General features: G+C 33.9%; 3 protein-coding genes and 1 long non-coding RNA gene across 4 annotated transcripts; 2 read left to right on the top strand and 2 right to left on the bottom strand.

Moving 5' to 3' along the window:
- Nucleotides 1-3429: 3429 nt before the first annotated feature.
- LOC130510833 (uncharacterized) lies at nucleotides 3430-4383 on the top strand. Its single transcript, XR_008944621.1, has 2 exons — nucleotides 3430-3522; nucleotides 3617-4383. It is a non-coding gene; the product is annotated as an uncharacterized LOC130510833 (long non-coding RNA).
- A 2426-nt stretch (nucleotides 4384-6809) lies between these two features.
- LOC108849087 (probable LRR receptor-like serine/threonine-protein kinase At2g24230) lies at nucleotides 6810-9796 on the top strand. Its single transcript, XM_018622590.2, has one exon. It carries the CDS (start codon nucleotides 7082-7084, stop codon nucleotides 9638-9640), a length of 2559 nt encoding a protein of 852 aa, XP_018478092.1. The 5' UTR covers nucleotides 6810-7081; the 3' UTR covers nucleotides 9641-9796.
- A 156-nt stretch (nucleotides 9797-9952) lies between these two features.
- LOC108849121 (probable purine permease 5) lies at nucleotides 9953-11772 on the bottom strand. The gene is made up of 2 exons (XM_018622628.2): nucleotides 11632-11772; nucleotides 9953-11133 (listed from the first exon to the last, which is right to left on the bottom strand). Exon 2 carries the CDS (start codon nucleotides 11123-11125, stop codon nucleotides 10043-10045), a length of 1083 nt encoding a protein of 360 aa, XP_018478130.1. The 5' UTR covers nucleotides 11126-11133; nucleotides 11632-11772; the 3' UTR covers nucleotides 9953-10042.
- An 865-nt stretch (nucleotides 11773-12637) lies between these two features.
- On the bottom strand, nucleotides 12638-13983 carry LOC108853490 (putative F-box protein At4g11580). The gene is given in 3 exon segments (XM_057007438.1): nucleotides 12638-13247; nucleotides 13401-13842; nucleotides 13845-13983. Coding segments are annotated over 3 exon segments (1065 nt in total). The 5' UTR covers nucleotides 13897-13983; the 3' UTR covers nucleotides 12638-12676.
- Nucleotides 13984-13997: the final 14 nt, after the last annotated feature.

Genomic DNA, 13997 nt, shown 5'->3' with positions numbered 1-13997 from the left:
TATTAATCTTTATTTATTCAACCAAAACATCATATGTTAAGAAATGGAGGGAGTGTTGTATTGTTGTAGTAAAAACTATGTCTATAATATATGATCAGGCCTGTATATGATACAACTATCAAGTTCGTTAGTGTGTGCTTTCTGAAAGTTATTAGAAAGTTGAAGTAGAGAGGTATGGATGGAATTCATGAAATCAATCCATCTCTAGACTTTCACTCATCAATCACTTTAAATATCATTCAAAAGGTATGTTGATTAAAGTAGTGCTTTCTCAACCGACACATTAGAAGATACGTTTTCTAACGAACATATGCGTTTTCTAACTAACATATACGTAGGGGAAAGTATATCATGTTTATTACGAGTTTATTATAGAACCAAATTAAATATTTTTTTTTAAATTAATAATCTTAATAAATACCAAATCACAAAAATAATTATTCAAAACAGTAAACAATTAGAGAGGATATTTCCGTAACCATGGTTTTTAGCTACAAGAATTGTGACGTTATCAACAAAAGAATATCAATATTATTATAACTGAATTACGTATTGGAAACATGGGAAAAAGTATAAAAAGATAATATCGTTTGAAAACATAGATAACAATATATTAAAAAAAATAGACTATGTTAACAAAAAAATTGGAAGTCTATTATATTATACAAAATTATATATCTATGTCAACTTTAAAATATACTAAAATTGTTAATTTAATTATCTAAAAATATATTTTGTTTAAATTAATCATAAAACAAAATTTAAACTTTATATGCATATTTCAAATAAAAATAAAAATTTAAAGTTGATTTATATCAAAAAATGAGTCAAAATACATATATTCAAAATTTGATTTTTACTAAAATATTTTTCAATAACCATTATAAAAAATGTTTTCAGTATATATAATAAAAATACAATTCAAGGCTCAATTTCAAGCACCAAATTAAATTATGATTTTTATATTTCACATTAAGTTTTTAAAATATAATACATGTGATTATTTATATGATGATATGTATAAAATACTATTAATTATATGATTATTTATAGAGAAAAAGACAAAATAGCACCAAACTAAGTTTTTGTCACAAAAATAGCACCACAAGGAGGAAAATGACCAAAATAAGTTTTATTGAAAGGTAAATATGCATTTATAACATTTGGGTTAATTAATTTACGACTTAGGGTTTAGAGTTAAGGGGTGGGGTTTTAGTAATGTGTTCAAATATTTAAAAATAAAAAATAAATATTAAAATTTTCAAAACAAAAGGTGTTATTTTGGTCATTTTATTTTTTGAGTGCTATTTTTGTGACAAAAACTTAAAAAGTGCTATTTTAGAGATTTGCCCTTATTTATATGATGGTACATATATAATACGATTAATTATATATTGGTTAGGTTTGGGTTTGGTTCGGTTTGGTTAATTAGGTTCTAGAATCTTTCCAACTGAAGTAAACCATAATCAGTTTGGTTTCGATCGGTTTTTTGGTTTCTATTAGGTTCGATTCATATTCGGTTTGGTTTGTGTTTCGATTTGATTCAATCGGGTTCCTTAGTTTAGTTATTTTAAGAGAAATCATATTTTAAAACATAAACTTATAGTAATAAAATCATCATGTTGGTGACTATGAAAAAAATAACTTATATAAACTAAATCCAATACAAATTTGAAACAAAAACCTTTGAAGAAAATACAAAGGTTTATAATTACGAATACAATCAAATTAAAGTTAACTAAAGTAAATAGAAAATTAGAAAAAACATTGATAATAATGCCTCTTGAAAATAAACTATGTAAATTAAATCTAATATAAAGTTGAAATAAAAATCTTAAAAGCCCACAAAAGTTCATAGGAAGATAATAAAACCAATTTTAACTAAAGTAAATAGAAAATTTAAAAAATAAACATTGTTAATTAATTGTGATTTAGTTTAGGATTTAGTATATCATATATTGATAGTATGTTTAATTTAAATAATAACGAAAACACATTGTTTTATTGGTTGGGTTTAATTCGGTTTGGTTGGTTCTGGTTGGGAGAATCATAAACCATACTATTTGATAATAAAATTTGGTTTGGATGGGTTTTGGTTCAATTGGTTCAGTTTGATTCGGTTCGTTTTTTTTGTCTATTCTTAAATTATATGATGACACATATATAATATATAATAGTGACATAAAAAATAATAACAATATATTTTTGAAAAATACATCCGCACGGACACGCGGATCAAAGTCTATTATATTATTATAACCAAATCGATGATACAAAAGTATTATTATAACTAAATCTATAATAATTCATTAACAATCCATATACAAAAAGTATTATTATAACTAAATCTATAATATAATATATATATATATATATATATATATAACTACGGATGGGGTATAGACATTCTATAGCTAAATAGTTACAAATTTATACATACAAAAAGCTATCATAACTTTTATAGCTAGCAAGGGATGATTACAATGTTGCAATGAATCTTCACCTAATTACAAATGGTAACAATTTTGAGCAATAATTTTGGGTAGGCGCAACTCTAAGATTTAGACACGGACCGTCTATCAAGTTTAGTGTAGAAGCCGAAATTGATGTCACTGTATGTTGCTTAATGGCTACCTAACTAACTGTAACATCTCCGCTTGTAGTGTATAATAAAATGTTTAATAAAATTGATTTTACTAGCTATGTCATTTTATTTATATTTTTGATCATTTTGTCCATAAAAAAATTCAAAGTTAAATATGTTGAGCTGAAGTTGTGGAAGATGAATGATCTATGAAAAAAAGATTTACGATATTGTGTGAGTATGAATACACGGGGGAAAAATCGTGTGGTGATTACAGTGAATAAGTATTTTGAACCTCAAAAATAATGCACCGGACATTGCATGGAGCTCATGACCAATTACAATTAATTTAATATTAAGACTAATCAAAGTATAATGGTTAATCAAAGTCATGGAATGGGATCAATTATGATTGTTACGAAGCGAACAACTGACTATCTTATTTGGATCCCATAACTTTTTATTATGCCCTATCCGTATATGCTCTATATATCTTTGTGTTTGTGTATTGTTTTCCTATATTCATTTTTTGAATACGAGGAAGTGATAATGCGTGCAAGTTTAGACATGATTTTGCCGGAAACATGAATAAGTGTTATGATTCATGTAAAGAAGGCATAATACATGTGTGGGTCAATCTCGTTGTCAAGCGAACCATCATTGCTTACTACGACACACTCAACTCAAACCGTTTTGATTCTTCCTCCTCACACTTTTAACGTCGTTTCCAGTTATAATTACTACTTATTGTATTTGCTTTTATGATCAATGCGTGTACTTACTCTTTTTACAACGTCTACTTTAAATTGGCTTAGACACCCCCCACACTTTTCTACGTGAATCCATGACCAGTTACAACCAATTACAATCCATGATTTAGTGCATTGGCTTCACAATATGTATTGGTTATATTTTGGGCTCTAGTAGAGAAAATTAAGGTATGTTCAATCGTCCAAATTTTTACGTTAAAGACAATTATAACTTTTTGGCATAACTGTTAAATTTTATACGAAATTTTCTTTTTGACAAAAGTTCTATAGATAATTACGAGAATGAGAAGAAAAAGCAACTCCGCGAAGACAAACAAACAATACAAAGATTATAATAGCACAAGCAGAACTGCTAAACATGCTACTCGAGCTTATGGACAACAAACAACGCCAAATCTGAAAAGAAATAGGAGATGAGCTAGCAAGAACTGAAGCCAAAAAGACTTGATTTTAGAGGGAACAAAGCTCACGCCTCCACGCCACAGTCAGAGGCTCCGCAACCATAGATCACAAGCCAAAACCATAAATGAGCATTCCAGTTAGATGGCAAGAAGCAACTATAAATTCTTACCAGAAGCGCACACAACAACACAAAATTCCTGAAAGCTCTCTAAATCCGGTAGAAGAGCTGGAAGAGTTGCAGTTGCCATCGCTAAAGCTACAACCCTCACCAAGTTTCTTCTCATCGAGAAGAAATCACCAACATGGTGGATTGAGTTGTCGAGATGAATAGGGAAGGAAAAAGCTTCACCGAGAAAAGCGACCACGGCAAAAAGATGGATATGGCCGCAGTGGCAGACGAACTTTATTCATGAGAGAAATTTGAGGGTGCATGAAACACACACACGTTTCTCTTGTCCGCTATGTCTAATGCTACTGTTTAAATTCTAAGTAAACTTTTTTTTTTTTTTCTCACATTTGAATTATGTCACACTGCAAAATCGCATTTCAATGCGAATCTTTATCATTTGCGACATTTCCATGTAAATCCATTTCATTTATGAGAACTAACAAATTATCATTATTCCTATAGGTAAGAAAGTCGCAGCTTGCTAAGAAAGATGTAAAAAGAAATAACAACCGACAATATAAAAAGGAAGAGAACATACTTTGTACACACCTTTAATGGCATGACATGTTAAACCATAAATGGAGATAGATTTTACAATAAGTGCTAAAGGAGATCTTTTGAGAAAAAAAAGAAGAATAAAGAACTTTTATCTAAATAAGAAAGTGCTTTTGTTTGGTATAAACCATTAATAGATGAACCAAACTGTAACAATTGCATGTTATCCATTTTAGTCCTATTAATAAGTTTGAAGTACTGTTACAAAAAAAAGTTTGAAGTATCCTAGTGAAAAAAAATAGAAGCTGGAAATCTGTTCTCACGCTTTTGCAAAAATGGTCATAAATTAAACATTTTTGTCTCAAAGGTTATTTATCAACAAAAATATGTTTGAAACATAAATTTCAGTAAAACAAAATTATCTTTCTATTTCCAAAGAGAAACTAGATATTGATCTGCGCGTCCTCACATATTTGTTGCTATTTTTTTTTTCATGTCATTATTATATATCATATATATGTTATTATATTACTAATCGTATTTTATATGTATGATCATATAAGTAATCATATAATTAATAATTATTTTATATGTATCATCGTATAAATAATTGCATATATTATATTTTAAAAACTTAATGTGAAATATAAAAACCATAATTTAAGTTGGTGTTGAAATTGAGTTTTGTATTGTATTTTTCTTATATATATTAAAAACATTTTAATAGTGGTTATTGAAAAATGTTTTGGTAAAATAAAATTTTGAATATATGTATATATTTGAATTATTTTTTATATAAATCAATTTAAATTATTATTTGATTTGAATTATGTATATAAAAGTTATGTTTTATGATTATTTTAGACCAAAGATGTTTTTAGATAATTAGATTGAGCCATTTTCGTATATTTTAAATCTGAACATATAGATCATTTTTCATAATATAATAGATTTTCATTTCTTTTTAATAATGTGTGTTAATTACTTTTTAATACACTATTATTCATGTTTCCAAACAACATTATATTTTATACATAGAGTCTACATGAGGCTGTTTCTATGTTGCCGTAAAAAAAATCCATGTTTGCAAACAATTCTTAAAATACTTTAGTTTTGATAATATAGATGCACTATGAAAGTACTTTTAATGTCATTTCAACTGTAAAACATCAAAGCCAAAAATAACATGCAGCAAATATGAAAAAATAAATATATCTTAAATCAATCTAATATATATCACAGAACTTATAAAAATCTGACTTAATTATTTAAGTTCTCATAATAGTACATTTTTTATAACTATGGTGAAATTCAAAGGTTTTCTAGATTCAAGGACTAATCATCATGAGGCTCATAAGATCCGCATTTTCTTACCACTTAAAACGCTTCGGATGCATATTGAATCGAACCCATGGCCACATGCCATGACCACTTGGTTTCAGAATAGTACATTAGCATACATGTTTTAACATATCTAGTCTATTTAGAACTCCAAACTTTAAAATTCATTAAATTGTTTTACATATAAATTTTAGTTAACATAAAACAGATATGAATTGAAAATCTGTGTCATTGCGCATATCCGAATCTAGTTTATGAATATATCACTATTATTTATTTTTTTCTATTCCAATGAAATTTTAGAAACAACATAAATTGAAATGTTTTCACGAAAAAGCATGTATCTCAATGGTGTACAAGATGTTTTTCACAATACTTTCAAAGATTAGTGTACCAAAAACCTAAGAAGGAATGAAAAGAAAGTTAAACTTTGTAGGTAGAGAAAAGGAAAAAGAAACAGTTGAATTGGATTCACCTAAAAGAAAGAAAAAACGGGTTTGCGGTGAGAAGAATCAATGACTTTCAACTAGAAAAAGAAACCAATGATACTGTTTCTGAAATCAGAGTGAATGAATTCTCTCATTTATGAAAAAGCTTCACCCCCTTTCTGCTCCTAACTGTCCACACTCTCTCTATGTGGTATTAGAATTCTCAATTAAAAATAGATTGTCATGTCACAGTCAGAGGAAGCTTAATATTATACTCCCTCAGTTTTTTAAAGAGTGTGGTTGTGACATTTTTCACACAGATTAAGAAAGTTGTTGAAATATATGTAAGTTGTAATTAATTATACCTCTTTGACCAATAGTATTTTAGACAAATAAAATTATTTATAAAATCAATGCAGTTTGCAATTAATTTTCAGCTGAAAGTTAATATAATTTACATTGGAATTGTAAAGTGACACTCTTTGTGTAACAAGAAAATGAGCTCAGAGTGATACTTATTATGAAACAGATGGAGTATTAATCTTTCTTTTTTTCTTTTTTATTGACAACATATTATATTAATCTACTCAAAGTTTACATATATCCATGATGTTAGGCACTGACAAAAATGCGCCTTTTTCTTGATTTTTATGTCTTTTTGGTTTTCTCGTGTACTTGAGAAGCACCACATAGTGAAGTAAACTCTTTTTCTATCTCTATATCTCTCCTCAGTACCAACCCTTGTCTTCAACTGCTTGAGCTTTCTGGGCTTTTGCATGAAAGACTTTAAAGTAGCTTTAGTGAGATTCTGCTTTCTATAAACTTTTTTTTAGGGAGAGAGTTTTTGTTGTTTACCTCTTAATTCCAGAAATTTTCTCCAAAAAAGAAAAAAATGAGTCTTGGTTTCTGGGGTTATGCATTGATTCTTCCTCTGTTCTTGAAGCAAGTTTATTGCCAAGAACCAAACACAGATGGTTTCTTTGTCTCTGAATTCTTCAAACAAATGAGTGTAAGCTCTGCTCAGGCTTACAACTTCTCTGCTCCCTTTTGTTCATGGCAAGGCTTGTTCTGTGATTCCAAGAATGAGCATGTGACTGTGTTAATTGCTTCTGGGATGGGTTTATCTGGTCCAATCCCTGACACAACCCTTGGTAAACTCAGCAAGCTTCAGTCTTTGGATCTCAGCAACAACAAAATCTCTGCTTTACCATCTGATTTCTGGAGTCTGAACACTTTGAAGAACCTCAACCTCTCCTTCAACCAGATCTCTGGCTCTTTCCCCAGCAATGCTGGCAACTTTGGGCAGCTTGAGGCCCTTGACGTCTCTCACAACAAATTCTCAGGTCAAATCCCTGAAGCTGTGGACTCTCTTGTTAGCTTGAGAGTCCTGAAGTTTGATCACAATGGGTTTCAGATGTCTATCCCAAGAGGATTTCTTGGTTGCCAATCCCTGGTCTCCATTGATCTCTCCTCTAACCAGCTTGAAGGGTCTCTCCCTGATGGGTTTGGCTCTGCATTTCCGAAGCTCAAGACTTTGAACATAGCAGGAAACAAGATCCATGGCAGGGACACAGATTTTTCTGATATGAAGTCCATCACTTCTCTCAACATTTCAGGGAATCAGTTTGAAGGTTCAGCAGCAGGTTTGTTCAAGGAGACTCTTGAGGTGGCTGATCTTAGCAAGAACCGGTTTCAAGGTCATATCTCTCAGGTAGATTCCAACTGGATTAATTTGGTTTATCTTGACTTGTCTGAGAATGAGCTCAGTGGAGATATATTCAAGAATCTCACACTACTAAAGAAGCTTAAGCACTTGAATCTAGCTTGTAATAGATTCAACAGAGGGGTGTTTCCTAGGATTGAGATGATCTCTGGTTTAGAGTATCTCAACTTGTCTAATACAAATCTTGCTGGTCACATACCAAGAGAGATCTCAGAGCTGAGTGAGCTGAGCACACTTGATGTTTCTGAAAACCATCTATCAGGAAACATCCCAATGTTGAGTATCAAGAACCTCGTGGCTGTCGATGTTTCGAGGAACAACTTGACTGGAGAGATACCAATGCCTATCATTGAGAAGCTCCAGTGGATGGAAAGTTTCAACTTCTCTTACAACAACTTAACGTTCTGCACTGAAAAATTCTCACCTGAAACTCTGAGCAGGTCCTTCTTTGGCTCTACCAGCAGCTGCCCTATCGCTGCAAATCCTGCTCTCTTCAGGAAGAGACGCTCAGCCACTGGAGCACTCAAGGTGGCTTTGGCAGTGACGCTCTCTGCTATGTTCTTACTCATAGCAGCGTTGGTTTTTGTAGCGTTTGGTCACAAAAGGAAACCGAAAACCAGTGAAGTCAAAGATGTCTCATCAGTTAAGGAAGAACAAAGCATCTCAGGTCCATTTTCTTTCCAAACAGATTCCACTACATGGGTGGCTGATGTCAAGCAGGCAAACGCGGTTCCTGTCGTTATCTTTGAGAAGCCATTGCTGAACATAACGTTCTCTGATCTCTTGTCCGCAACTTCCCATTTCGACAGAGACACTCTTTTAGCAGAAGGTAAGTTCGGTCCAGTCTACAGAGGTTTCCTCCCTGGTGGGATTCATGTAGCTGTAAAGGTCTTGGTCCACGGCTCAACTCTTAGTGACCAAGAAGCAGCTAGAGAGCTGGAGTTTCTTGGAAGGATCAAGCATCCGAACCTTGTTCCATTGACTGGATATTGCATAGCCGGTGATCAAAGGATCGCTATCTACGAGTACATGGAGAACGGTAACTTGCAAAACCTGCTTCAAGACTTACCGTTTGGAGTTCAGACAACAGATGACTGGAGCACGGACACATGGGAAGAAGAAGGTGACAATGGAATCCAAAACATAGGGCCAGAAGGTCCGGTTGCAACGTGGCGTTTTAGGCACATGATTGCACTTGGAACCGCGCGAGCATTGGCTTTCCTTCACCACGGTTGTTCACCGCCAATGATCCACAGGGATGTGAAAGCTAGTAGTGTGTATCTTGACCAGAACTGGGAACCAAGATTGTCTGATTTCGGTTTAGCTAAAGTCTTTGGAAGTGGATTAGACGATGAAGTTGCCAACGGCTCACCCGGTTATCTCCCTCCAGAGTTCTTGCAGCCTGAACAAGAACTGCCAACGCCAAAATCTGATGTCTATTGCTTCGGTGTTGTTCTGTTTGAGCTGATCACAGGGAAGAAACCTGTTGAGGATGAGTATCTTGGTGAGAAAGATACAGACTTGGTAACTTGGGTTAGAAGTTTGGTTAGGAAGAGTCAAGGATCAAAAGCTATTGATCCGAAAATACAACAGACAGGCTCAGAGGATCAGATGGAAGAAGCTCTCAAGATAGGATACCTTTGCACAGCTGATCTTCCTTCAAAGCGCCCAAGTATGCAACAAGTAGTTGGTCTTCTCAAAGATATTGAACCAAAACCTTATCAATGATCACATTCTGAATCTCTGCAAAATGTTTTGTTTCCCTGTAAGAGTTTCATTTCTTGGCACCGTTTTTTTTTTAAAACAAAAAACTGTTTTGCTATTTTCTATGGTTGCTTCATGTGGGCTTGTACATCTATCTATAAAAAAACTTCTTTTTCTTTTGATAACTGTGGGATTCACCAAGGTGAACTGATTAGTTCCATGAGGCCCACGACACTCAATGTTAGCCCAGATGGCTATACGGGGTTTCGAAGCGGGATCCTTATTGGGGCCGAAATTCCCTCAAGACCACTAGTCCACCACCGAATGGTTATAAAGAACTTCTTGATTCACATAAAACTTGTGCTTACAATGAGATCATGAATCTGTATTAATGAAATAGAAACAGAGGAAAAAAAGAATTGCAAATTAGGAAGAAGAGGAAGCTTGAGTACTTGAGCTTGAGGAGCTACCATAGATGTAAGAGCTGAATCCCCAGAAAGTCAAGACCAGAGACAGAATCTTGAAGCCACTCATGGGATCATTCATCAATACAACAGCAGCTACGCTTGTGATGGGAACTCTCACAGCATTAAGCACTCCGGCCATGACCGTAGACGCTAGAAACAAAACAGCGGTGGCTCCGAGAACTCCTAACTGAAACGTGACTGCGCTCCAGACAAGAACCTGAACGTACTGAGACTCGCCGCCTTTGAAACTCTTAGCCTCCTGAGCCATCCCTTGGAAGTCTCTGCTCAGCACCATCCCTAGAGTGGTGAAGGCGAAAGCAACGAGGGAGACCATGACCTGCTGCTCCAAAGCTACATGGAAGAACCTCCTCCCGAGAAGTTTAACGAAGACAAGCTCGGATAAGGCGAAAATGAGACCGTGGAGTGCAGATCCCATTATGTCCCAAAAGAAACCTGCAAAGTATTGTCTGTTGGTGACGTAATCATACCGATCAGAGCTCGAGTCCAGCGCTATGATAGCCATGGCGCCTGTGATGATCACAATGGAGTTGATAACAGAAGCGTTCATGGGGTTTTTGACGATGAGATAGCCGAACAAAGCAGAGAAGGCAAGCGAGGAAGAGGCCAGGAGAGAAGAGGTCGACGCAGGGAGGTAGGCGTAGGCGTAAGCGTACATGAGGTTATCCGCAGCGCTCAAGAAACCGAGGAGGGTGTAGGAGAGAAGAAGCTTTGTGTTGTTGAGAGGTGTTGGTTTTGTCTTGAGGAAGATGTAAGTAGGGAGTAGGATGAGACAAGTGATTGGCCATCCAGCGACAGCGACCCAAGAGATGATCCATTTGCTTTTGCCGCCGTTTGAGAAGTAGAGACGAGAGAGGAGACTAGAGGCTGGGAAGGCTGTGAGCATTGAGGATCCACTGAGGATCAGGAGAGTCCAGTGTGAAAGGGGCTTTGACTCGTAAGCTTCTTTTGTCGATTTCTTGACGTTAGAGATCCAGTTTGAGTAGGAAAATGAAGGAGAAGGGGGTACTGCTGTTTCATCCATTATAAGTCCTGAACATATATGTTCAACTAGTTTGATCAGAGAAACACATTAACAACAGACATAGACACAAAACACTGGTGAAAATCCTATGAAGACTAGTTTGGTCTGAATCTTTTGTCAAAGAAGTTTGGTCTGAATTTTAACAACTAAAAATCAAAACTTTTTTTTTTTGATAAATACTAAAAAAAAAACTTAAAATCAAAACTTTATAAAATGTTTCGAAAAAATTTAAACCAAAACCGTCAGAGGTTTTTCCCCAACCCTAACTACAGAAACAGGATTGTTCAGTAAGAAAAACCCACAGAAGTGTTAAGTAAGTGAAGTTATTTTTTTTCAACTTTCAACACAAAATTCGATCAATCCTTAAGCAAAAAAAAAAACACAAAATTCGATCAAAATCTCGAGGATTAGAATCAAATTTGATCATGCAACACCGAGAATTGAGAAAGAACAATCATCGGAAAATACAAAAGTAAAACCCTAAATTGAGATTTAAGAGTACTCACTGACTGATAAGTTTTGAGTCCTGGACTATCGTCTTTTACAATTTTGTCATTTCTTTAAAATTTCCGTATGATCTTTTTATCAGTGCGGTTCCTGTCAAAACGCAATGATTTGCGGTGAGAGAAAGAAACTGTGCATGAATGCTGTAGGTAGGGATCACGAGCTTAAGGAGTTGTCGGATCCTTAGCCGTCGGATTCGCTAAACTGACTATTAACGGCCGAGATCTTGAGATTGTTTTTTTTTTTATATTTCAAGTTTTCAACTATGTTACCAACCATTGATCGGTCTGTCCGCGAAAGGATCATATTCATACATCCACACGTTTATGTTTTTAGATATTGGTGAATGGTTGTTATCATCGTCAGCCCACTTAAAAAAAAGAAATTCATTTTTTTTCCTATAACAGAATAAAAATAAATTTACAAAGTAATTCATTTTTGGTTGATTTATTATTGCATTTTTCATTTTTAAATAGATGAAGTTCCATTATAGATTTAATTTTATTAAGAAAATGAAAAATTTACATTAGAGATATTCTTATTGATATTGTTGGAACTTGGAACTAGTGTTCTAAAAACCGATTTAAACTTAATGTTTAAAACGATTAAGTGAATGTCTAAATTATAAACCAACTGGTTGGAACAACCTAACGCATAGACCAATTAAAAGGATAGTTGGTTTGTAAATATATATAAACAAATTTGCTCTTTATCTAGGTATATCTTAATTAATAATCTAGATTAATAATCTAGACATCTGATTAATGGTTTGTAAATAAATAAAAAACAATTTGCTCTTTCTAAAAATTGAATAACAAATTGGTTTGTAAATAAATATTTTATAAACCAATGAGCCGAGTAAAAATAGAATATATATAAATTTTATTCTGTAAAATGCCAATGACCAATCCTTTTGTTTTACAAATTTCAACTATACTACATGTAATGTAATAAAAGGAGAGTTTTGTTTTACAACTTAGAAGTGAAGAGAAGTTAATGTTGATTGCGAAACAGAATATGATAATCTGGTTAGTCATCAACAGATTCTTACAACGTTTCAGATTCAAATTCCTCTATCTCATCGTTACGCCAATTCTTCTCGAAAAAAGCATGTGATCTGCCAATGCAATATGCCTTTTCGCAGAACTTGCAGTCGAGATTTAAACACAACATGATCAATGTCTCACACTTATATCTATCAATCTTGATAAGAATGGTTTCAAGTTCACGGCTACAAATTATATAGCCACATCTCTCATGTCGAAATCTACAGTGTGAGAGGTTAAGGATCGTTAGGTGTTTGAGGCTTGTGATGAGAGGCAAAACTAGACCAATATCAATGATGTCGCAAAAACGCAAACTCAGCTTCTTGAGGTTTGGAAACCAACAAACGATATCCCCAGCTTCAGCTTCGTTAAGGCACCCCATAATTTTCAAGTTGGTGAGGTTTATACAGTTATCTCCGCTAGCTTGAATCTTCTGTCTCCAGGTTAATGATGCTTGGCGTTGATCAATGATTAACGTTTGGAGATTCTTCCATTGCCTGAATGCAAACTGATATGAGTTCTCACTTAAATGGCACCATCGTGGTAAGACAAGCTTTCTTATGTTTGGCATCCTAAAAAACAAAAAAAAGTGATGAGAGATGAGGCAAGCCGGGATTGTAAGGATCAGCAAATAGGACATATATATATATATATATATATATATATATATATATTATATATATATATTGGAAAAAAAAGAAGGATTCTAGCTTGGATATATTTACCTTTGCGCAGCGATGATGAGATCCTCATCAGTTAAGTAGGTATCATAGTTGAAGAATAAGTTGATGGGGACAGTGCTGCTGAGTTTGGTGCTTTCAAACAAAATCATATTACAACGGTACACATGTTCGTTTACCTCTTCATCTTCCACCCGGGAGTTTGGTAATTGACGATGGCTGAAGTCCACACGTTGGAGATCTGCGAGGTTGATTGTTTTCCAAAGAGATTTTGCGTGAGAGGCAAGGAACCAAGAGATGCAGACACGTGATGCTCCCATGGTAACATCTATTACGTTGAGCTTCTCGAAAATCTTGACCAAAATATCTCTATCCATGTTTTCCCATTTCAGGTTCTTTCTTGATCTCACCACCATCACATTGCAGCTACATAAAAAAAAACATTTTGGTGAAATATGAAAATGATGGATTCTTGAATTTATAAAGCCAAGTGAAGAGAAGAAACATTGAACGAAGGAGAGATTTCATAGAGAGTTTCCATCTATGGGCTTTTCTTGGACCATCTAATCTCTTCATCTCAATGCAAGAAAAAGAGAAGTTTTTTTCTACAAAAACTATTAGAGATATTTCTAAGGACTAAGC

Source organism: Raphanus sativus, chromosome 4 (genome assembly GCF_000801105.2).
Source record: "Raphanus sativus cultivar WK10039 chromosome 4, ASM80110v3, whole genome shotgun sequence".
In the NCBI taxonomy this organism is placed as follows: domain Eukaryota; kingdom Viridiplantae; phylum Streptophyta; class Magnoliopsida; order Brassicales; family Brassicaceae; genus Raphanus; species Raphanus sativus.
This window is presented reverse-complemented; position numbering and strand designations above follow the sequence as displayed.

Coding starts and splice junctions, on each gene's coding strand:
- LOC108849087 (XM_018622590.2), top strand. CDS start 7,082: ATGAGTCTTGGTTTCTGGGGTTATGCATTGATTCTTCCTCTGTTCTTG.
- LOC108849121 (XM_018622628.2), bottom strand. CDS start 11,125: ATGGATGAAACAGCAGTACCCCCTTCTCCTTCATTTTCCTACTCAAAC.